The sequence below is a fragment of the Elephas maximus genome, chromosome 22 (genome assembly GCF_024166365.1).
Source record: "Elephas maximus indicus isolate mEleMax1 chromosome 22, mEleMax1 primary haplotype, whole genome shotgun sequence".
Taxonomy (NCBI): domain Eukaryota; kingdom Metazoa; phylum Chordata; class Mammalia; order Proboscidea; family Elephantidae; genus Elephas; species Elephas maximus.
The window spans coordinates 56,808,431-56,831,457 of NC_064840.1; the positions used below are offsets into that span (position 1 = coordinate 56,808,431).

Below are 23,027 nucleotides of genomic sequence, written 5' to 3' on the forward strand. Positions count from 1 at the left end.
CACATGGAAGGCGAGAATTCTACCACTGGGCCTCCACTGTCCCCCATGGGACACTTATACCTGCCTGACTCCATGGTCAAAACATTTGACCAAGGCCACCACCCTTATTGGAAATGCGTCCTCCTGACACTGGGAGAACGTGGGCAAGAGGATGCAGGTGTGTCACAAAATACAATAGCACCACTGGGGAGACAGCCAGAGGTCAGCCCTGAGTCTCCAGTATCATCATTCCATGTGACAACATTAAACACAGAGTCAAAAGAGACCTTAGAAATCATTCTCTATTTCTTCTAATTACAAAGGTCAAAAAATGGATAAATGGCTCTTCGTTATGGTTCTCACCTCCTTCCAGACCAGTGGTTCCCAACCAGGGGTGATTTTTGACCTCTAATCGACTCGAGGGCACTGGGTTTAGGGGATATCTGGCAATGACTAGAGACATTGTGGCTGTCACAGCTAGGTGAGAGATGCTATACTGGCATCCAGTGGGTGGAGGCCAGGGATGCTGCTAAACTTCCTGCAGTGCACAGGACAGAATGATCAGGCCCAAATATATCAGTAGCGCTAAGGTTGAGACATCTGATCTACGCTCAAGATAACTGTTTTCCAAAAACTAAAGACATGGCATTCTTACTCCAGGGTTCCAATATAAATCATGGTTTATTAGCTATCCAATGCTACCTTCCATTCATGTCCTGTGTTTTAATTAAATTTTATGAAGTGCCAGTATAAATCAATACAATGCATTTTTTTTTACACACCAACAGCTTGAATGTTCTTGAAGGTTTTAAATAACAAGTTTACTGTGGGCAAACAGAAGGCAAGGAATCAGAGAGATAATTAGCTCATGCATCTGGTACTGGCTAATAAATGATTTTCACATGAATGTAGAAATCAGTGTTAACTGTATTTATTTTTTAAAAATAGTTTGAAACTGTAATAAAATGCAATTCTCAGAAGCATCTTGGTGACTAAGGAGAACTGCTTAATTAAAAAAAAAAAGAGTTCAGTTTCTTCCCCCAAGACTGGGGTGGGTGAATACGTAGCAAAAACTTCCGTTCCACTAGACACTGGCAGATGGATTGATCTGTCACCAAAATGTATTTTTCTGCATTTCATCTCAGTGAAGCCAGAAGCCAGGAAGAGCACCCTGCTTTGAAAAAAGATTGTTTGGTTCACACAGTATACTTTGGTTTATTTAAACAGGTAAGAAAGTCGTCCCCAGTTTTCCTGAGGAGAAAATATGTTTTCTGACTTTTAAATATATTGAGATACTACCAGTCTGAATATTTTTTTTTCTGTGAAAGGTGAAAAGCTTTTTTTTTTTTACTCCTCCAGTGTTCAGTTGCTCCTCTTCAGAAATACTCTTCAGATAAAGTAGCTGTCTTATTCTATCAGTAACCCCCAACTATGCCTTCCACATGACTAAAAGATCTGAAGCTCAGTGTCTGACAGGAGGCAGCATTTGGCATTGTCCTTGGGTACGGATCTGGGTACTGTACGGATCTCAAGTTCATGTTTTGAACTCAACGTTCCCGTAATGCTTCTAAAAGCATCGCCTTTAAAACTATAAAAACGTATGGTAACTTGTATTTGCTTAGTAAGGCCTGCAAATCGGTATTTAAATAAGCAGAATCTAACTCACAAGCAAAAAGCAAAAAAAAAGTGCATTTTTAAACCGAATTAACCAAATGGAGATGGCTATAAGTACAAAAGAAAAAATGAACAGATTATTTTTGGCTAATGTTGGGGGGAAATGACATTTATGGTTTCTTTCTTTTTTTGGTCCATTTGGTTTTGCCTAATGGACTCACAAGGATGGCGATGGGTGTATCTCCATATTTCCTAAGGCCTTCTGGTATTTTAGCATTCTTAGCAACTACCGATATAATCATTCATATGGGAAAAAATGTGCTTGCCTTTCATTCTAATTAACTTTTTACAAAACTGCTCTTAATTCATGAATATTTCAGTGAGCACAGAAAACAATAGATCTCATTTTGCTGTAAACACCAAACAATACCCAACACCTCCTCACTTCCAGGCTCCCAATCTCACAATCATTCTGCCTTTGTTGAGACCCTGGCCAGGGTGCATGTGGGCTACTTTTGCAGGCAAAAGTGGGAGGTTTTCATTTCTGCTGCATACAAGCCAACTCAGCAGAGAGAGAATGGCGGGGCTCTCCTCTTGTCTCTTTTCCTCATTGGTCAAATTTTTCTGTTGCCCTTTATAGAAGTCTTTTCCTTGTTGCAGCCAATCTTTCGGTAATTGCAAAAGGAAAAAAAACAATAAAATGTCTTCAAAATCCATCCTTGGGAGCTCATGTCTTTTTGCTACTTGTCTTCTGTTTCTGCCTGCGGAGGTGAGCCTCGATCTCGTGCCTGAAGACCAGCATCCCCAGGTGCCCGTGGGAGGCCTCATTCATGGCCTTGGACTGCATACACATCTTGTACTGCTCCGGGGTCAGCTCATCCACACAACGCTTCTCGTGCCAGAGATGGAAGAGTCCCCGCACGGGCGTGCGCACCACTATGAGGTTGCTGTGGAGGTACTTGCGATAGAGGTGAACATCCTCTCCTCCCCAGCCTTTGATGTCCAAATCAAACCCACCTGTCAGGAGAAAGCACATGGTTGACTACTGCGGCCCATGCATTTTCAGATATATAGTTGCTTCTCTGATCTACACAAGGACTCCCTGGGTGGCACAATCGGTTAAGCACTAGACTACTAACTGAAAGGTTGGCAGTTCAAACCCACCCAGGGTTGCCCGGAAGAAAGGTCTGGTGATGTGCTTCCAAGAGGCCACGGCCTTGAAAACCCTGTGGAGCACAGTTCTACTCTGACACACATAGGGTCATCACGAGTTGGAATCCGTCTGATGGCAACTGATTTGGTTTTTTGATCTGCATAGGCACAGAGCTTCGCATGAGAAGGCATTTAGGAGGTGCTGTGTGCTTCCGAACCCCTGTGAGTTACCAGAGTATCCATCCTGGTCAGAGGCCTCAGAAATCCCTCAACAGAGACCATCCTCATGACAGACAGCACCAAGTTCTTGACATAAAAAGACTACAAACAGAATTCTAAGCATTTTCCTGTTTGAAGAGCTATCAGCAATGCTAATGAATAGCCCTAGACTCAGATTAAGAGCTACGGCATCAGCCCAACTTTTTAACTTGAAACCTCCCAGTGGAAATTCTTGTGTTTCTTTCTGTTTGAATGTGTTTTCCTCTTGCCATGGCAAACTGGGAATAAACCAGGGGCTTGCAGTACGGAAGAGTGAATCAGGATACCCACGTGAAATGAATTACTTCCCACAAAAGCACTCTTCCTTTCATGGATCACACCCGCCCCCCGCAAAAAAACCCCAAAACCAGTTGCCATAGAGTCAGTTCCAACTCAGGGTGACCCGTGGGTTACAGACTAGAACTGCTCTTCACAGTGTATTCAAGGGTGTGGACTTTCATAAGCAGAGTCCCAGGCCTTCCTTCCAAGGAGCCTCTGGGTGGCTATGAACAGCCTTACATTCAGTAGTCCCGCGCATAACTATTTGAACCACCCAGGGATAGCGGTCTTGATAAAGCTCTGTGTCCACCACAGGCTGGCGAAATCAGTCATTTTAAAGAGAACTGGTAAGGTCCCTAGGTGGCGTGAATGGTTTGAGCTAGACTATTAACCTAAAGGTTGGCAGTTTGAACCTACCCACCAGTACCGCAGCTCTACCCTAGAACACATGGGGTTGCCATGAATGGGAATCGACAGCAATGGGTGTGGTGTGGACTCAGTCAATTCTGAAGCTCTATTCAAAGAGAATCTTGTTTCGCTTTATAATGAACTCCGTCATAAAGTAACGGTCCTAAAGTTCCACCTTTGTAGACTGAGATGCCCCACCTTTTCCTAACTAAAGCCCACCAAGTTCCAGATAAAGCCAAAGAAGCACCAGCTTCCTGTTGTCATTGATCCTTCCTCACCAAGGAGATTTATTCAACTCTTACAAGAGACAGTGAGTGATCCTCACCATCTTCTTTCCTTAGAATTTATCATGGAACCTCACCCAGCCAGAGCTGCTCTGGTCAAGACTATCACTGGAATGGGAAAAGGGGCTTCATGCACAGGGAAACCACAAGTACAACACCTGAGCTATCCATGTGAGGGATTTGAGACCCCTCAATGGTGGACAGGCAAAGAAAGGTGTACAGTTATGAGTTACCTAACGCCTTCCCGTTGATTCCAACTCATAGCAACCCTATGGGACACAGTAGAACTGCCCCCACAGGGTTTTCAAAGCTGTAATCTTTGCAGAAGTTGACTGACATATCTTCCTCCCACAGAGCAGCTGGTGGGTTCAAAGTACCAGCCTTTCAGTTAGCAGCCAAGTGCTTAACAACTGCACCACCAGACCATCTCTAATTATGAGTTAAACCAAGAAACCAAACCCATTGCCGTCGAGTCAATTCCAACCCATAGCCAAATGCTTAACCACTGCGCCACCAGGGCTCCAATTATAAGTTAGGGGGCCAGAATTTGAGGCCTGGTTCTCTTGGAAGCTGTCATTTAACTTCTATTGAGTGTGTTTTGGAGCCCTGGTGGTACAGTGGTTAAAAGCTGGGCTGCTATTCAAAAAGGCAGGTAGTTTGAATCTACCGGTTACTTCTTGGAAACCCTATGGGGCAGTTCCTTCCTGTCCTATAGGGTTGCTATGAGTCAGAATTGACTCAATAGCAATAGGTTTGGTTTTGGAGTTTGTTTTTCCCTTAAGTGCAGCAGGTGTCATAATCAAATGAGTTAGTCGCAATAAGCGTTCTTGGTGAACTGTGACTGATTTATTATTATAATTGTTATCATTCTAGCTTATTAAATAGGAGTTACATAAGTAACACTTGCAAATATATTCAAGATTGCAAGAGAATGACTGTGGTCCAAAAGTGACCAAAAGACTCTGAGGTCATGGCAACAGCTGACTGAGGGAGTGCATCCTCTCAGCCTACCATTTCCGCTTTTTGCAATGAGACCTATGACTCATCGTTAGGGAAATCCAATGGACATAAACTCAAATTCTGTAAACATAAGCATTGTCACAAAACAATCCTTCCCTGTACAAAGAGCAAGGAAGTATAGGATTTCTCGCCATGGAAATCTCCTTTAGGAAATGAATATGTAGGTCACTTTTGGAAATTTGGTTTGCACATAACTGCCTATGGCTATTTCTCCAGAACACCTGTAGTTAGCTGGCGGGTGTTTGCGGAGCACACGCTACTTAGTGACCTGCATCCTGGGTGCTCTGCTGCTTCTAACAGGTCTTGATTTTCAAGTTTTGTTATGTTTTTTTCCTTTTTAACTCAGTGATTTCTTTGAGGGTTCTGTGATACCCTGTCTTTCACCTCATCTGAATTAAAAAAATAAAAGAAGAAAAACCTGGGGCTGCCCCTACTCACAGATTTTAAAAGGAGAAGTTTTGGACCTTGGGCCTGAGTGGGAGTAGACTGGGAAGGAGCAAGACTAGCCCACTCACAGGAGGTCTGCAGGGGCAGTGAGGATGGGCACCTCCCTGCTGCTTGCTGTGAGGAGCCTCCCCACACCACCCAGAGGGCAAGGCCTCCCTGACCCTGTGGGTCCAAACTGGGATCAAGGTTTTGGCCTTTTTGTCCATTTCCTTGGTCATTTATAACCCACAATTCTATTCCCTTCAGAGGAACGTAGGTATATGCTACTGTGAGAAGGTGGTGTGGTATTAAGGGGTGGGGCCGGAGACCTCTGTTCTAATCCTGGCTCTGTGTCCTTCACTTACTGTGAGGCCTGGAGAGGTTCCTTTGCCTCGAGACCCTTGGTCTCCTCATCTACGACCTAAAGGCCTCTCTTCTCTCTGTTCTGGGAACCTGTGTGTGTATGCATGTGTATGTGTGGTGTGGTGTGGCATGGTCAGCGACTGCACACTCAGTTAGGACTTGAAGTGACAAAAGGAATTTTGAAGGTTCCACAGAGAGAAATTCATATTTTTTCTGATACACATTTTTCCAAAATTTTCAATTTTCCCGTTTTTTTTTTTTTTTTTTTAATGGATTCTCCTGAAATGGCGGCTCAGGATTTTCTGCTTGAAAAGGCTCAGGAGTGAGAACCTGGCTGAAAAGTGGCACTGGAGGACTTGCTTTTAACTACCTTTATGCAACAAGCTCCCCTTTTTCCTTAGATTGTGTCTATTATTTGGGGGTGAATGAGAGGTGCTGGTGATGATAAGAGGGGCTTAAGTGCCACCCCCAAACCTCCTTTTGCTTCAGCCTCCTAATCCCTGACATGAGAAACCACTGTTTTTTTTGGAGGGAGGGAAATGGCACCACCTTTGCCCCCAAACTCCTGTGAATCCTGACCTGATTCCTTGCGGCCCACGCACAGGCCAGTGGCCTCTGGGTGGCAGCAGAGATGTAGTTTTCTCCATCCGATTTTTCTTACCGATATTGATGAAGTCTGACCGATACTGACATGTCATCCCAAATCCAAAGTCTCTCCAAAATCCAGTTTCCTTCTTTATGACCTGCAAGAAAAGTACTGTTATCTGAGGCGGAAAGATATGGCGGAAATAAAACTGACGAAGAAATCTTCACAAACTCATTTGAGCAGTGTTAAATGTGGCCCCGTCCCATCCCTGATAAACAGCCACAAGTCTCTGTGGTTTCCAGTGCCTTCAGAGAGGAATACAGTAAACTCACCACTGTGAAAACGGAGCCTTGTGATTTTTGGCACCTCCGGCTGGAATGTTCCTAGGGTGTAGGCATGAAAACACACACACATACACACACGCATGCACACACACACACACACACACAGTCAAAAACAAACGGGGTGAGCAAGTTTTTGAGCAGCACCCTGGAAAAGCCACCTACGTGTCTGGCCCCACACCAGTGCCAGAGAGAATTCAAGGCTTCAGCCCCTCACACAGGGCCAGGCAGGGAGCCAGCAAAGGGCTCAGGAAGTTGAGAAGAGGGATAGAGAACAACTCAGAATTCAGCTACCCTGGCACAGTCCACAAACAGGACTCCCTCGGGAAATAAAAAGGAATAGAGAGCCTTCAGTGGGTTACCGGTTCTCCAGCTCTGCTAACGCCCGCTTGCTGAGGAAAAGGGCACTCAAAGTCTAGGTTCTGAAGAAAGACTCTGTCCATTCATTTTTGCACCATTTTAAAACCAAACTGCTCCAAAAAGCACATGCAGCGATGCCAGCATGAGGGCTCCCTGCCGGAGGCCATCCAAGCAGTGGCTGTCTTTACAAAGAGACCCTGCCCAGCTTCTTAAACTTGCAAGTAAACTTCGAATCCATTTGCTGAAGCAGCAAAACTGTTTTTCAAATTTATAGATTTACTGGCTGAGGTAATTCTGGGAATTGTTTTAAGAATTTTTTAATGTTTGATACTTCATGTAATTTATGTCCCTTTCATTTATGTAATTCAGCTATTCTACGTGATATTTTCAATGGTCTGGAGGTCATGATAGTTATTTTTCATGATTCATTCTTACAGTAAACATCGAAGGTTAGATGAAAGTCCCCTGCCCTGGGGGACAGGAGGTGGGAGGGATGTAGCAGGTCCCCTTTCCCTGGGATTTCTGCCTTTTCTGTTTGGGACATCTGGCTCTGCTTGTGGCTAATTAGAAACTGTGTGTGGTGAGAGGAGCCCAGGGTCTTGTCCCAGTGTGACCACTGGCTGGCTTTTCACCTCAGGCAGGTCCAGGTACTTCTGTGAGCCTCTACTTCCTTTCATGTAAAATGTGGGGGTTGAGCTAAATCACCCCTAAGGTCTCCTGTAGCTTTGACATCTGAATATTTATCATATCACTATTATTCCACCTTCCTGAAGGCTCACCTTATCCACAAGGCAAAAAAAACAAAAACAAAAACGCAAATCTGCTGCCAAGTCGATTCTGACTCATGGCGACCCCATGTATGTCAGGGTAGAACTGCTCCATGGGGTTTTCTTGGCTGTAATCTTATGGAAGCAGATTGCCAGCCCTTCCTTCTGCACTGCCCCTGGGTAGGTTCAAACCATCAACCTTTAGGTTAGTACTTGAGCACAAACTGTTTGCACCACTCAGGGACCTGAACTTTACCACAGGCTAAATTATATTTGACAAATGGTTGGAAGAAGGGCTAATGAATCATAAAAATTCTTTTACCCTGTAACCTATTCAACGATCTTATTTTTACTACAGCATACAGTCCTGTTAGTATGCATCAGGATGACCTAAGGAAAACAAATATCAAGGAAGGTTCTGTCAGTAAAGTTGTCTCCAGCAGATGTTCTCCAATTTCACTTCAGAACAAAGGGCTGTTATACAATCTCTCCCAAATGGCAAGGCAATTTCATTAGTATCAACTGGAAAGAGTTTGCAGGGCAGGAAATCCTTGGGAAAAGCTCCGCTGAGTCATTAAAAAAAAAAAAAAAATTGTTCCATACTTGTCATACTAGGTGCATCATTTCTGTTGTGGCTAACGCCTTACTACCCCTTCTGCTAGCCAGGACTCAGACAAGTCCTCTAAGCTTCTAGAAAATATGGAGTCAGACAGAAGTGCCAATATCCAAACTTCAAATATTTGCCTGAGTTCTACATGGACTTTAAAAGAGAAAGCTTCAAACAGGAAAAGCAATCAGCCAGAGCTTGGAAAGAAAGGCAAGATGGAGAGCCCTTGAGGTGGCCAGCCCCCAGCCCTGGTTTGAGCTGGTGGAGGGCCTGACAAGATTGAAGGGTAAGCCTCACCTGGAAACCCTGCAACAGAGACATACTGATTTGTGAGCTGGGGAGTGAGGTATACAAACATTTATTAATAATAAGCGCCCCCCCCCAAAAAAAACCCACTGCCGTTGAGTTGATTCTGACTTATAGTGACCCTTCAAGACAGAGTAGAACTGCCCCATAGGGTTTCCGATGAGCGGCTGGTGGATTTGAACTTCCAAACTTTTGGTGAGCAGCTGAGCTCTTAACCACTGCGCCACCATGGCTCCTTATTAATAATAGCATTTATTAAAGCTGGCAAGCCACCTAAAGCCGCCATCTGAAGAGCTCACTGAAACTCAGCACTTGGTGGAAACTGATTTTGTTGTGCCCACAGCATATAATTTAGGGCAAGATGGAGTTCACATATTAAAGGCTGTGCCACCCACAGCTGTGCTGAGTCACTAACTGGAGCACTGCCCTTGCTGAGCAACCCAGTGGGAGCGAGAGCTCTCCAGTGTGTGTCAGATGACGTCGCCGTCCTCTTTAAAACCCTGCAAGAAAACAGCTGCCGTGGAGTCGACTCAAGGCAATCCTGTGTGTGTCAGAGTAGAACTTTGCTCCCTAGGGTTTTCAGTGCCTGATTTTCAGAAGTAAATCGACAGGCCTTTCTTCCTACATTTGAAGCACCAACTTTTCAGTCAGCAGCCAAGGACTTAACCGTCTGCACCACCCATAACCCACTGCCATCGAGTTGATTCTGACTCAGCGACCCTATATGACAGAGTAGAACTGCCCTGTAGGGTTTCCAAGGAGCAGCTGGTGGATTAGCAGCTGTGTCACTCACCCAGGGACTTAAAATCCTGCGGTGGTTTCCGAACGCAATGAAAATAAAATCCACGAGGGAAGCTCTAGCCTACAAAGGTCCTACACGTGCTCTGGCCCCTGCCTGCCTCGCCCACCTCATCTCCTATACTCCTCCCTTCCTTACTTCTAATTTACTATGCTCTGGCCACGCTGCTCTTCCGTCTGCCCCTTGAACTCAAAAAGCTCGCCCGTCTTTAAGGCATGGAACTTGCGGTCCTCCCTACCTGCTCCAGCTTCACTTCCTCAGAGTGGTCGTTCAGACCCTCAGTCAGCGTCAGTACTCCCTCCTCCACCATGTCACTCTATACCATCACCCAGGTTTGTTTCTACTTAACACTTAAAAAAAAAAAAAACCCAAACCTGTTGCCGAGTCGATTCTCAAACATAGTAACCCTAAGGGACAGAGAACTGCCTCACAGGGTTTCCAAGGAGTGCCTGGTGGATTTGAACTGCTGACCTTTCGGTTAGCAGCTATAGCTCTTAACCACTAGACCACCAGGGGCTCTCCTTAACACTTAGCACTCTGAAATTATCTTGTTCTTGTATCTGTGTCCTTGTTCGTTGATTGTCTTTGCCCACTGGTGCACATAAGCTCGGGGAGGTGAGGACTTGGTCCTGTTCACGGCTGTGTCTCCAGCACCCAGAACACTAACACAGCAGTACTAGTACCGGTTACCAGTTGTGTCAAGCCGACTCCAACTTATGGTGATCTCACATGTTTCAGAGTAGAACTACCCTGTGTGGTTGTGAATGGCTGATCTTTCAAAAGTAGATCGTCAGGACTTGGGGAACACAAATCTCCAACCTATTGGTTAGCAGTTGTGCCCGTTAACTGTTTGCACAACACAGGAGGACTCCATCACACACAGCAAACACTCAATAAATACTTCTCAGTGATGAATGAATGAGGAGCAGTCCCAGGGCAGGGATGGCTCCAAGCCACTGGATACAGACACGTTCCAAGTAGGGGAGTCTTGTCAGCAAGTGGGTCAGTGAAGGCTCAGGAATTCTAGTAAATTTTGAAAAGTCAAAATCGTGTGCCTCTGGACCAACAGACAAAACGTTTTCACCTTTGGGTCTAATACAGAGGGCGTGACTTCTTAGAAACTGCAGCAGGCATAAGGAGCCCCACTGTTCTGTTCAAATGTTAAAAAGATACCCTGCTCAGGGTCTGTACCAAGGATGTTTCACTACAACAACTGAGAAGGAAGAAACCATAAGATAAAGATTATACTTCAACAGAAAAACATCTCCTGTCCTGGATTTCACTGATAAGTTTTCAAGTGCTATCCTCGTTTTCTAGAATGTCCGTCTATGGCCGGCCTCCTCTCCCACCTTAGATCTCAGCGGAGCACTGCAGGCTTGAATACACCACAAAAGGACAATTGTCAGGCCTGCTCTCCCACAGGAAGTTTCCAGAGCTGCAGCTCTGTGGGCGATTCACGTGACGGGGTGACTATTTTCTATGAGGACCTAAACACAAAGCACAAACCAGCATCTTTCCCCAAAGATGCAAGAAGGCACTGCCCTGCAGCTGCAGGGTGGCTGCGAAGGCAGTCAGCGCCTCTCTGGTTTAATAGTGCTGACTTGGACACCTGCCCGCCAAGCAATCTGGGCCCTGAAATTAAATAAACAACAAATACTCACGCCGAGTGTTTCCTCTGCATCAAGAGAGTCTCCCAAGAACTGAAGTTGTGTTTGACCAGCCTCACAGTCACCAGGAATGCCCCCGAGCAGGGGTTGCAACCCAGCAGTCACACAGGGCTCCACGATAAGGCCCCCAGTCCTGGTCTAACGCTTTGCTGTTGCCCTCTTGAAATGCTTAATGATTTTGAACAAGAACCCCACATTTTCATTTTGCACTGGGCCTTGCCACTTACGTGGCCAGTCCTGCCCGCGGTGGGCAGCAGACACCCTGAGCTGCAGGGGCCTCTGTGACTGTACTGACTGCTTGCTGGCCCTGCACTCTTTATTCCTCATTATCGTGGCCCTGCAGGCTTGGTGATCATACCACACAGAAGCCAGGAAAGCTCCATAATCTCTTCTTGCTGGGGTTCTTTGTACAGAGGTAGAATGACTTGCCCAAGATCACACAACCAGGTCGTGTCCAAACACAGACCAACACCAGTATTGCTGGGACAGGTTCCATTTCTTGAGCAAAGAGGTATTCCAGAGTCACAGATGTCAAAGAATTCGATTATGAATGGGCTCAATGCCATCTCCTCCCAGATTTGTAGTAAATGTCCTACATTTTTCTATAAGCTCCCTTTTATCATATCTGCATAATGAAGTTGTTTAGTGTATCCGAAGGGAATCATGCTGGACGAGGAGCTCGTCCGGATTCTCTCTCCTAAGAACCTGCGACCTAAAATGGGGCTCTTTACTCTCCTTTATGCCTGCCTCCTGCCTCTCAGTATCGTTGACTCCGGCTCAATCACACGTGCGGGATTTGAGTCCCTGTCTCTGCTACTTAGTGGCTGGGGGACTCTGAGCACGGTACTTACTCTCTTGGAGCCTCAAACTTCTCATCTGTCAGAGGCGAATAGTAATGTCTCTCCGCCTTATTGAGTACTAAGTGAGATAACGCAGGCACCATGCCTGCTGTGGGAAGGCTCCGTAAATGGCATCTGTCATTGTTATTTTGGGTACCCAGGGAGTGCATGCTAGCTGAATACATAAAAACAGAGTGTCGGGAAGCACAGGGTGTACTAGGCTCAGTCAGCAATTTAAAAAAGTTTAAACTGAAATGCGGGCCAGTGGATGGAGAGGGTAAGAACAGGCACCAGCCTACCACGCCCACACTGAACAGAGTGGAACTGTCAGCAGACCGAAATGATGGGAGAACCACATGAGATCCAAGCGTTAAAGTGGTAAGGAGATGGCCCAGCAGTAGAACCACAGCACTAGGAGGCAAAGCAAGTGTGCCTACCTCAATTAGTACAAATCTTGAGAGTCCATCACTCTAGTTTCCATTTACTGGATGCTTACGATGTGCCAAGTGCTGGGGTGTACAGACGTTTTCTCTGTAATCGGTTCGTGAGTCAGTTTGTGGAGGGCCATTAATCTTAATAAGGTATTATGGCTTACAATGGTGTGCCGGAGTTATTGGGCATCAGCTCCTAAGAGCCAATGACACACATCTCCCCCCCGGTCTGTGTTCAGTGAAGTCACATTGGTAGCCTGAAATAGGCCCTGGTGGGAGTATTTACACCATGGAAATTGGCAAATGCTACAAGTCAAGGCTATCTTCCCTCCTCCAGAGAGCAGGTTGTTCAGCAGTTATCAGCATACCACTGGCTTTTTGCCATAAAAATTTTGGGAAAAAATTGACTAAATCTGTTTTACAACATATCTCAGGCAGGAAAGTGAAGGAAAGACTGGAGTGTGTGTGTGGAAACAGTTGCTGTCACGTTTGTTCTGACTCATAGTGACCCTGAAGGACAGAGTAGAACTGCCCCATAGAGTTGCAAAGGAGTACCTGGTGGATTCAAACTGCTGACCTTTTGGTTAGCAGCCACAGCACTTAACCACTATGCCACCAGGGTTTCCAAGATGTCTCAAGATAGTGAGAAGTAGGAGGAAGCTCCTGCAATGGCCAAACAAGAACTGACAACGCTTGAACCAGGAAAGTGGCACATTAAAGTTGATATTTATTTAAATTAGAGGCATTCCTTGCTCAGAGAGCTTTTTTACATTAAAGCACCAGGAAGGTTTAGCCCATGGTTTAAAATTAAATAAACTAATTATGACTATAAAATCCCATGATTTCATTTATTTATTACTAATGGTTTGTATTCAAAGGTAAAGAAACAAGTGGTCTGAAAAAAAAAAGAAAATCATAAATTTGGCTTCTTGCTTTTGTCTGCAGGCAAAATGTTACCAAATGACAGTGGCCAAGAGCCATGAGAAGAAAGACTGGCACATTCACTAACCAAACCAGTTGCCGTGAAGTTGACTCCAATTCATAGAGGTTCCGTGTGTGTCAGAGTAGAACTGTGCCAGAGGATTTTCAATGGCTGATTTTTTTTTGGAAACTGATTGCCAGGACTTTCTTTCCAGGCACCTCTGGGTGGAACTGAACCTCTAACCTTTCACTTAGCAACTGAGCGCATTAACTGTTTGCACCACCCAGGGACTCCTCACACTCACTACCCAGGTCATATTTGCAGGGCTGTGTCTTTTGTTTGCAGAAGTGAGTGGCTTTCGTTACAGCTGCATTTGAGATCTGTGTCCCCCCTTCACCTTTGATACCAACTGTTATAGACTGAATTGTGTCTCCCAAAAATGTGTGTCCACTTGGCGGGGCCATGATTCCCAGTACTGCATGGTTGTCCACCATTTTGTGCTCTGATGTGATTATTCTACGTGTTGTAAATCCTAACCTCTATGATGTTAATGAGGCAGGATTAGAGGCAGTTATGATAATAAGGCAGGACTCAATCTATAGGATTAGGTGGTATCTTGAGTCAATCTCTTTTGAGATATAAAAGAGAGAATGGAGCAGAGAGGATAGGGACCTCATTACCACCAAGCAAGAACTGGGAGGGGAGGGTGTCCTTTGGACTTGAGGTCCCTGTGCTGAGAAGCTCCTAGACCAGGGGAAGATTGATGAAAAGACCTTCCCCCAGAGCCAACAGAGAGACAGAGCCTTCCCCTGGAACGGGCACCCTGAATTTAGACTCCTAGCCTACTAGACTGTGAGAGAATAAATTTCTCTTTGTTAAAGTCATCTACTTGTGACATTTCTGTTTCAGCAGCAGTAGATAACTAAGACATGGACTTATTCCAGGAAGGCTACTTAGGATTTATGAATATATGTGTATATATATTTTATATATATATACACATATGCATCATATCTTTCAAAACAGAGCCAAAATGCACCCTTGGTAGGACATCTTTCCTGACCTACCCATCTCCAATCATTAGTTTTGATTTTATATCTTCTCAGCACCTACATGTTTTATCTCCGTTTTATTTCTGTAGCTTGATGTTATGCTTTGGAATTTCTGTTTACTTCCTTTATACTTCAGCTGTCATCTAGATCCTAAGCAAATCTATTTCTACCACGAGAGTAAGGAATTTTGCTGCTGTTACTTCTCATTTTGAGTTGTGCCACATTAGTAAACAAAGGTCCCAAAGGCTTTACTTCATCTGTGTCACTAAGTTCAACTCTACTTTGATGAGGCAGCTTTTTCTCCAGTACTATTTTGAGTGTTTTCCAAACTGAGGGGCTCATATTCCAGCACTATATTAGACAATATTCTGTTGTGCTCTGTGATGGTTAAGGTTGTGGGTCAACTTGGCTGGGCCATGATTCTCAGTGGTTTGGCGGTTATTATGTAGTTTGGCAGTCCTATGATGTTGTGATCAGTTTCATGATGAGATTTGATATAATATGATCACCTCCATGATGGGGTCTGCTGTGAGCAGCTAACCATTTGAAAGAGAGTTTCCTTGGGCCTGTGGCATCTAATATAAGTGGACATTCTGGCAAGGCTGGTGAGCTTTTGCTCGCTCTGGATCCTGCAGTTGGCTCCTGTTCCTCTGAACTCTGGTTCTTAGGACTTGAAGTAGCAGGTTACCTGCAGTCTTGCGTGCCGATCTTGGGATTCCTCCATCTTTGAAGCCTGTGAGCAAGAGCCTTGCTCTCTGACCTGCCAATCTTGGGTTTGCCAGCCCCTGTGGCTACGTGAATCGGGGAAGCCTCTATCCTGACCCAGAGACTTGGGAAGTTCTAGCCTCTACAACTGTGTGAACCATTTCATTGATATATATCTCACTGTGTATATTTATATACTTTATTGGTTTTACTTCTCTAGAGAACACAGCCTAAGACATGTTCCATAGGGTTTCCACTGGCTAATTTTTAGAAGTAGAGTGCCAGGCCTTTCTTCATAGTCTGTCTAGTCTGGAATCTCTGCTGAAACCTGTCCACCATGGGTGGCCCTGCTGGTATTTGAAATACTGGTGGCAGAGCTTCCAGCATCACAGTAACACACAAGTCACCACAGTAGGACAAACTGACAGATGACTGTGGATTTGCTTACTTTGAACACATCATCAGCAAAGACCAAATTCTCGAAAAGGACATCATGTTTGGTAAAGTAGAGGGTCAGGAAAAATAAGAGAGCCCTCAGTGAGATGGGCTCACACAATAGCTGCAACAATGAACTGGGACATACCAATGACTGTGAAGATGGCACAGAAATGGGCAATGTTCTGTTCTCTTATACGTAAGGTCACCAGAAGTCGGAGCCAACTAGATGGCAATAAACAACAACAACAGACTAAAGAAATCTTGGTTTTGATCTGGGCTCTGTCACTATCTGACTGTGTGATCTCAGACAAGTCATTCTACCTCAATAAAAAGTAGAGAGTGAATGAATGACACGAGCCCACAAGTCACTTCAAAACATACTAAACTATTATTGTTATATATTACTATATACTAAAACATTATCTGGGTTCTTTTGACTTCTCCAGTTGCACCTAGACTAGTGCTCTGTAGTCACAAGGCACTCAGGAAATGGTTCATCAGGTAAAGAAACATAATCATGCATTTTCTTTTTTTTGGATGGGTGCCCTTTGCCTCAAAGAGGAGAAATGTGTTTCTCCTGACTCAAGAGTCATAAACACTGAACTCTAAAATATCAGACTTATTCGCTCTAGGAAAGCGCAAAGGTGTATTTGGAAGTAAATGTCAAAGGTTATGGGGTGATTCAGAAGTTCTAGCAGTGAACACAGGGAAACAGATCTGGGGAAATTCTGTTTCTGACTTGACCACTAATTCTGTAGGATCTGAGAAGCTTGCTTAATCACGTCATACCTCTAGCTTCCCCTTGTACCTGCTTCCCTACAGGAATAATAATAAAAGGAAAAACCTCTCAAATTGTGAAATGAAAATAATTCCTGGTAAGTGAATGAGGTCTTTATGAGTCTGAAGTGGAAACATTAATCACATTCAATCTCAGATGTAAACCAGTACTTTATTTAAAACCAAATGAACTTTTATTTTGATTGGTTGAGAAAACATAACTCCGGTATCCCATTTTTCCCTCCATCCCTTTTAGAAGCTTAGAACTCTTAAGGAAAGAGGCTCAAAGGGTGTGATATCACCCTTAAGGGGATAAACACTGATTCTTGGGGAGCTAAAGACTCTTACTACTTTTATGTATAAAGCACAGATATACATACAGTACATAATAGATACACAGTATATCTGTGGTGTTAAAATTTTGCTGGGGAGGTGGGAACTATCTTTACTGTTAGGATAGTGTCTTAAGCCCAAGGGACAAACCTTGTCCAACTTGAAGGAACCCCAGCTTGAAGCTTTCTGGAAAAAGTTATTACATCAGCTGCCAGAGGTTAATTAGAGAGGGCATAGGATGAGGATAGAAAGAGCTGGTTTTATGGCTTCTGGTCAGTTCTCCAGAAGAATTTCACAGGATTCATGTTTTCAATGAAAGCCCATTTATTTACTCCCTCAGCACAGGAGCAGACAAGACCTGATCCCATCACAGCTTCACGTTCACGAAGCAGATTTCCTTCCTTCACCCTAAGAGGCTTTGCCACAGCTGGAAGCAGAGCACACAAGGCAGTGATGCACAGACAGCCCCCCACCAGAGGGGAACCCTAAGCCTTGGCCTGAGCTAGAACATGGCTTTAGACAAACCCAGCTGATCTCCCTGCAGGGAAAGACCACAGGCCAGCTTGAGGGTGGGAGAAGGGTCTTCTCCTCTCTCCATCAATGCTGGCAACATTGCAGAGGCGCTTGCCTGCATGTGGCCCGAGATCCTCTTCTGGCTTTCATTATCCTCCTGCCCCCTGCCTACTTCTCTGCTGAATGAACTGCCTGCCTAGGACAGAGACATCCAAGCTTACAGAGGTCCTTGGTGCTGTGTGGTTTCGCTATCTATCGCTTATGCAGCCAGGATCTTAGCACCTTTAAAAGCCACCTTATCGGTGACAACTCTGATGCTAATGTCCACCCAGAGGCATGGTGATCTGGTGCGAACTGTGGCAATGATGGGAAGGGTACCGACAGCCTAGGTCCAGAAAACTGGATCTGGTCCTTGCCCCTCCCCTCCCCCGACTCTATTTTCTATCTGTAAAATGGGACCATAAATCTCACCTTATTTGTAATAATACCGAGAAAATGTGCTGCTGGTTTCCAAAATGTGATACTAGTTTCCAAAACCATCAAAGGAAACCATGAAGGTGTGAAATGACCTTTGTGTAAGGTACTATTCCTATTTATTTTCCACTTTTAAATATTGCAAGCACTTTCAATCAATAAGGCACTGGAAGCAAAGGCCATAAGGTCTGTGAAACTTAAAAACTACAGAGGGAATCAGCCCACAGATTGCCCCTCACTTTTACTCATGGTCAGGCACCCCCAGTAATGAGGGGAGCTGTACGCAGGCATCTGCAGGGTAATTACTCACCAGCTGCTGCTCCAAGGGAGGAATTGAGTCATGATGGCCGTAGATTATGCCAGGATTGTACTGACTGAAAAGGACTGGATAAAATACCTTTTTCCCTGCAAACAAGAAAACACTCACTTAAAGCTACAGATGAAACTATTGGGTTTGTTCATTTTCATTCAACCCCATGAACCATCCCAGGTATTTGCACTCGCTTTTCTTTCCCCGTTCACTTGACTCTTAAACAGATCCTTGAAATAAACTCAAGCTCTTAGATCTACTGCATCGGCCAGGCCAGAAAGACATTCAAATATTTCTGCCTCAAAGACCTCCCAGCACAAAAGTGATATTTAAAGTGTTAAAAGGCAGTGGCTCTGCTGTGGGCATCAACCCATGGGAGTGAATATAAGTGTAAAGTCCAGGCTGCCCCTGCCATGTCAGAATTAACTCATTAGTTGCTGGGTCCCGGGGCAATGTGAAAGGTTGCCGGAAAGGGACCAGGGTGTCTGGGTGGCAGGAAAAGATGTGGAGAACCTGGGGTAGTAGCTCTTTACCCATTTATACAGAAGAATTTCGATATTTTAACAACCAATATGGCCATGCCAGTAATTATCAGTTGAATATCAGCCCTGCCTCTGAGTTAACTGTATGAAAATAATTTTCATATTTTGGGTTCTTTTTTCTTCCCTTGGTACCTGCCCACAGCTGGGTTTGTTTTTTTTTCTTTTCCTCTTTAGGGTAGCTTTTCCAGGTACATGCCCCGCCCCCCACTCCCTCTTGTTCACCAAAGCAGGCCTCCCAGTTGAAAATGGAAAAGGGGTTATAAATACAAACTTGGAACAAAATGTCACAGAACTGTGGTGGGGTGGCTGACAGGTCCATAATGTGGCACCAAAGGAGAAATCAAACCAGACGATTTTCCTTTTCTCTGTCACTGAGGTAAAATAAGTAGAACATGAGCATGGACTGTGAAGAGAATGGCCAGTGAGTGTAAGCGAGCTAATACCACCCTGAGGGACGGAGGGGAAGGGAAGAAGGGAAGAGCCACCCCACAGACTATACCTGGCTGAGTGTTCAGCCTACACGTATTGAGGAATTCAGTGGTGAAGTAAATGTCGACATCACAGAAGAAGAGGAGAACATTGCTTCCCTTCCAGAAGCGGGCACCAATATCAAGTCCCTTTCCTCGAGAGAATTCTCCATTCAGTTGGATGAAGGTAAAGTTCCTGAAGTTGGCAGCTCTAAAAGGGAAGAGCAGACGCAGTCACTCAGGTGCCCGTCCTTCCCAGGCTGACAGCAATCCTCTGGAAATACGTGACCAGGGACCACCCACATCTTGCCACATCTCTTTAGTGACTCTGAGGGCTCTGGGACTACCCAAGCAGTTACAGAATGACCCAGACTCACTGCAAACTCATTGGAATAAAAGGTATCAAGAACACCTAGTGAAGTGTTGTTGTTGTTGTTAGTTGCCATTGACTTGATTCTGACTCGTGGCAACCCATCCATGTGTGCAGAGTAGAATTGCTCCACAGGGTTTTCAGGACTGTAACCTTTAGGAAGCAGATCACCAGGGTGCCCCTGGGTGGGTTTGAACTGCCCACGTTTCAGATAGTAGTTGAGTACTTAATGGTCTGTGCTACCCTGGGACTCCAGTGAAGTTTTAGCATCAATGTATTTCTTGTTTCTCTGGTAATTTTCCCATACTCAAAATTGTACTGACGTCACTAATGAATCTCCTTTTTCATGGAGAAAACTTGAACCAATGAAGATGAGGTCAACACAACCCAGGAACATTTCCGTGGTTCCTGAACCACTCAAATGAAACCAATGAGCCAAGGAAATAAAATCACATTGGAACAACCCCACCTAGCATCTTCTCATCTTTATTCAAATCCAGAAGCCTGGCAAAATGTTCTTGCTAGATAGCTATTCCAAAAAAATATTTAAATCTGGATTCCTTCCCCACTCTCAGATACAGCACCATAGCATGGTAGGAAAAATAACAGAATTTGGAGTCAGAAGACTAGGACTGTCTCAAACCTGGCTCTCTCTAGATTAGTTCTGTGATCTAGGCAAGCCATTAATCTCCCTGAGCCTCAGTTGCCTCATCTGTAAAATGGGAATAATAATACCTTCCTTAAATACCTCACAGAGTTAGTAATTAGATAAATGGTGTTAAGTATAAAGCACTGCATCAGCACGTACTACCGTTATAAGCACAGGTGAGGATTCCCAGGCCTGTGTTAGTGAAGCTGAGGTGTTTCTTCAGTTTGCTAGTCTCTCCCAGGAACAGCAGAACCTTCTGAGATGGGGAATGTCTTGAGTTAAACTCATTCAGTACCTAGTGAAACAGGGATACTGCCATCTACCAGAGAAAAACCAGAAAACCACTAAAGGTCCTACTTCTTGCCTATTCAGAGGCCTTGCATTTGGCAAATCTCCCTTTTCCTACTGACACCACCCCCTTTTCATAACTGTGTCCTTTCCTCCCACATCACCCAGTCCTCTGCCTCTTCACTGGGCCTATCCCTATGCCTCAACTTGATATATCCAAAACAAATACCGAATACATTTCCATTTCTTCAAGTTTGTATTCAAAGTAACTATCTTGGGTAAAGGTCAATACAAACACAGAGTTATAACAACTTTTCAAGATGCTAAACTGTACTCGTGTCTGGTGATTTAATCAGGGGAATTAGTTCTGCTACCCCTCCCTTGACCTACCATCTTCTTTCAAATCTGGGCATGAGCTTGGTTTTTTATCTTGGGAATCTGGCGGCTCAACATTGTCTAAGTTCAATGCCAGACAGACTTTTCAGACTTAGATCAAGGCAGAGTCATCGTGATAGAAAGAGCTGGTCTGTAAGTGAGTGAAGGCCTGAATCCCGGGTCTAGAACCATGTCTGGCACCTAGTAAGTGCTCAATAGGTGTTGGTGGACAAATGCATGAATCAATGAATGATTCTAGCCTGAGCTCAGTCTCTAATTTATTTGGGTTAAGTCCCTTCACCTCTCTGGTCTCAGTTCCTCATTGTAATATCAAGTGGTGATAGAGCTCAAAGGTCCTTTTACACCCTAAAATTCAATCATTCTATAATTCTGCATTCAGTTTGCCGCTGCCCTACATTTGGGAGGATTCTCTTCCTGTCCCAGAATCTTAGCTTGAATTTTTTCTCCGGGTAGGTGGCCCCAGTTCATATTTTCTACGAGTAGCCTTCAAGTTATGCTCTAAAGCATTTTCAGTATTAGGTATGATCCTAGGCAAGGAAGGCACTACCTCCTTGTCCCCAAAATGTTCAGGTGATGTGCTCCTTGTAGTCATCTTAATATCTCCTGGAGGTTTCTATAGTTTTAGCCCAACCCATTTGGTCAGTATTTAGGAGAATTTTACTCTTGGGAGAGGCCTGGATTTTTACTTGTTAATCTGAGGGAGTCTCCAGCCAAGTCTCACAGTTATTTGTTCACCATCCCGGGCTGTCTTGATTTTAGCCTCTTTCTCTAACAGCCAGAAGCAGGTCTCCTTCTTCATTTGTTTCAAAGTTCATACCATTTGCAACCCTCCCAAACTGCTGGGACATCTGTGAGCTAACTTGCAGAGCAGGGATGACTGACATTTCCAAAGCCCAATGAATGAGCAAGTCCTTACTCAGAGACCTCATCCAAGAGATTTTCCAGGAGATCTCAAATATATAAATACTTTATATTTGAACAACAGCAAGCAACTTTCTCCAAGGGAAGGGGAACACAGTCAATATACTGTGTTAAAAACAACGATAAGGTGCATCTGAGACAAATCATGGTCTTTTCAATTGCCTCATATGCATGCAAAAGTTGGACAACGAAAAAGGAAGACAGAAGTAGAACTTCTGTGTTTGAACTGTGGTATTGGTGAAGGATACCGAATATATACCACTGACAGCCATAAGAATGAACAAACCAGTCTTAGAAGAAACAGAAGTAGAATGCTCTTTAGAAGTGAGAATGGCGTGACTTTGACTCACTTACTTTGGCCGTGTCATTAGGAAAAACCAATCACATCACGTTTGGTAAAGTAGAGGGCCAATGAAAATGAAGGAAACCGTCAATGAGATAGATTGACACAATATCCACAATGGACTCGAACATACCAATGATCATGAAGATGATGCAGGACCAGGCAATGCTTCATTCTATTATATGGAAGGCTGCGATGAGTGGGAGTCAACTGGATGACAACCAACAATAACAACAACAGGATATTCACTCTTGAGTAGCCTACAGCCCATTTGAGTAGATATGTCAAATATTTACAAAAGTCAAATAGGAAGACAAGACAGAACTAGAAACTGAGATAACAACAGTAAAGCCAGTAGGTAATCAACTACTGAGTCAATGGTGCGAAGACAGTCGTGTGCTACAAATTCAGAGGGAGCGTAGGAATCTGGGGAATACGCTTACCCAATACATAATTTAGTTTGTTCTGTACAAAAATTCCCCAGTCCCTCACTTGAGATGCTGCTAATAAATGCTATTCTTTTCTGTTCTGTCACAGCAGAGGGTTGAGGGAGAGGGAGCCAGGTTTGCCTGTCAGTTACAATTACTCAAAAAAAAGAGTTGGAGAACTCAGCTGCCATTGCATCTAGTGTTTGAAATGACCTTGAGTTGGAAGAAAGTTAAAAAAAATAAATAAATAATAGCCTTAAAACACAAACCTCTATGACTCAACGTGTGTTGCCTTTAGAGAAAGAGAATTTAGAGAAGTGGATGTTGGAGTAGTGTCTGCTATGGATTGAATTGTGTCCCCAAAAAGATCTGTTGAAGTCCTAACCCTTGGTACCTGTGAATGTGACTTTGTTTGGAAACAGTGTCTTTGAAGATGTTATCAGTTAAATTAACATGAGGTCACACTGGAGTAGGCTCGGTCCTAAGCCAATATGAATGGTGTCCTTATAAAAGAAGAAAAGAGACACACAGAGGGAAGACAGCCATGTAAAGACAGAGGCAGAGATTCAGAGCGATGCATAAGCTCATCACAGAATGCCAAGGATCGCTGGCT

The 23,027-nt window shown here is 44.4% G+C and overlaps 1 protein-coding gene across 13 annotated transcripts in view; it reads right to left on the reverse strand.

The window, feature by feature from the left end:
• Positions 1-391: 391 nt before the first annotated feature.
• CSGALNACT1 (chondroitin sulfate N-acetylgalactosaminyltransferase 1) overlaps positions 392-23,027 on the reverse strand; it is a 394,288-nt gene continuing 371,652 nt past the window's right edge. For all 13 annotated transcript variants that reach the window (XM_049866776.1, XM_049866775.1, XM_049866769.1 and 10 more), the window contains 4 exons: positions 19,052-19,230; positions 18,011-18,105; positions 6,445-6,526; positions 392-2,610 (listed from right to left, as the gene is read on the reverse strand). In XM_049866776.1, the coding sequence (XP_049722733.1) occupies positions 2,321-2,610; positions 6,445-6,526; positions 18,011-18,105; positions 19,052-19,230 (646 nt within the window). In that variant the 3' untranslated portion in view covers positions 392-2,320. The remainder of the gene's footprint in view (positions 2,611-6,444; positions 6,527-18,010; positions 18,106-19,051; positions 19,231-23,027) is intronic.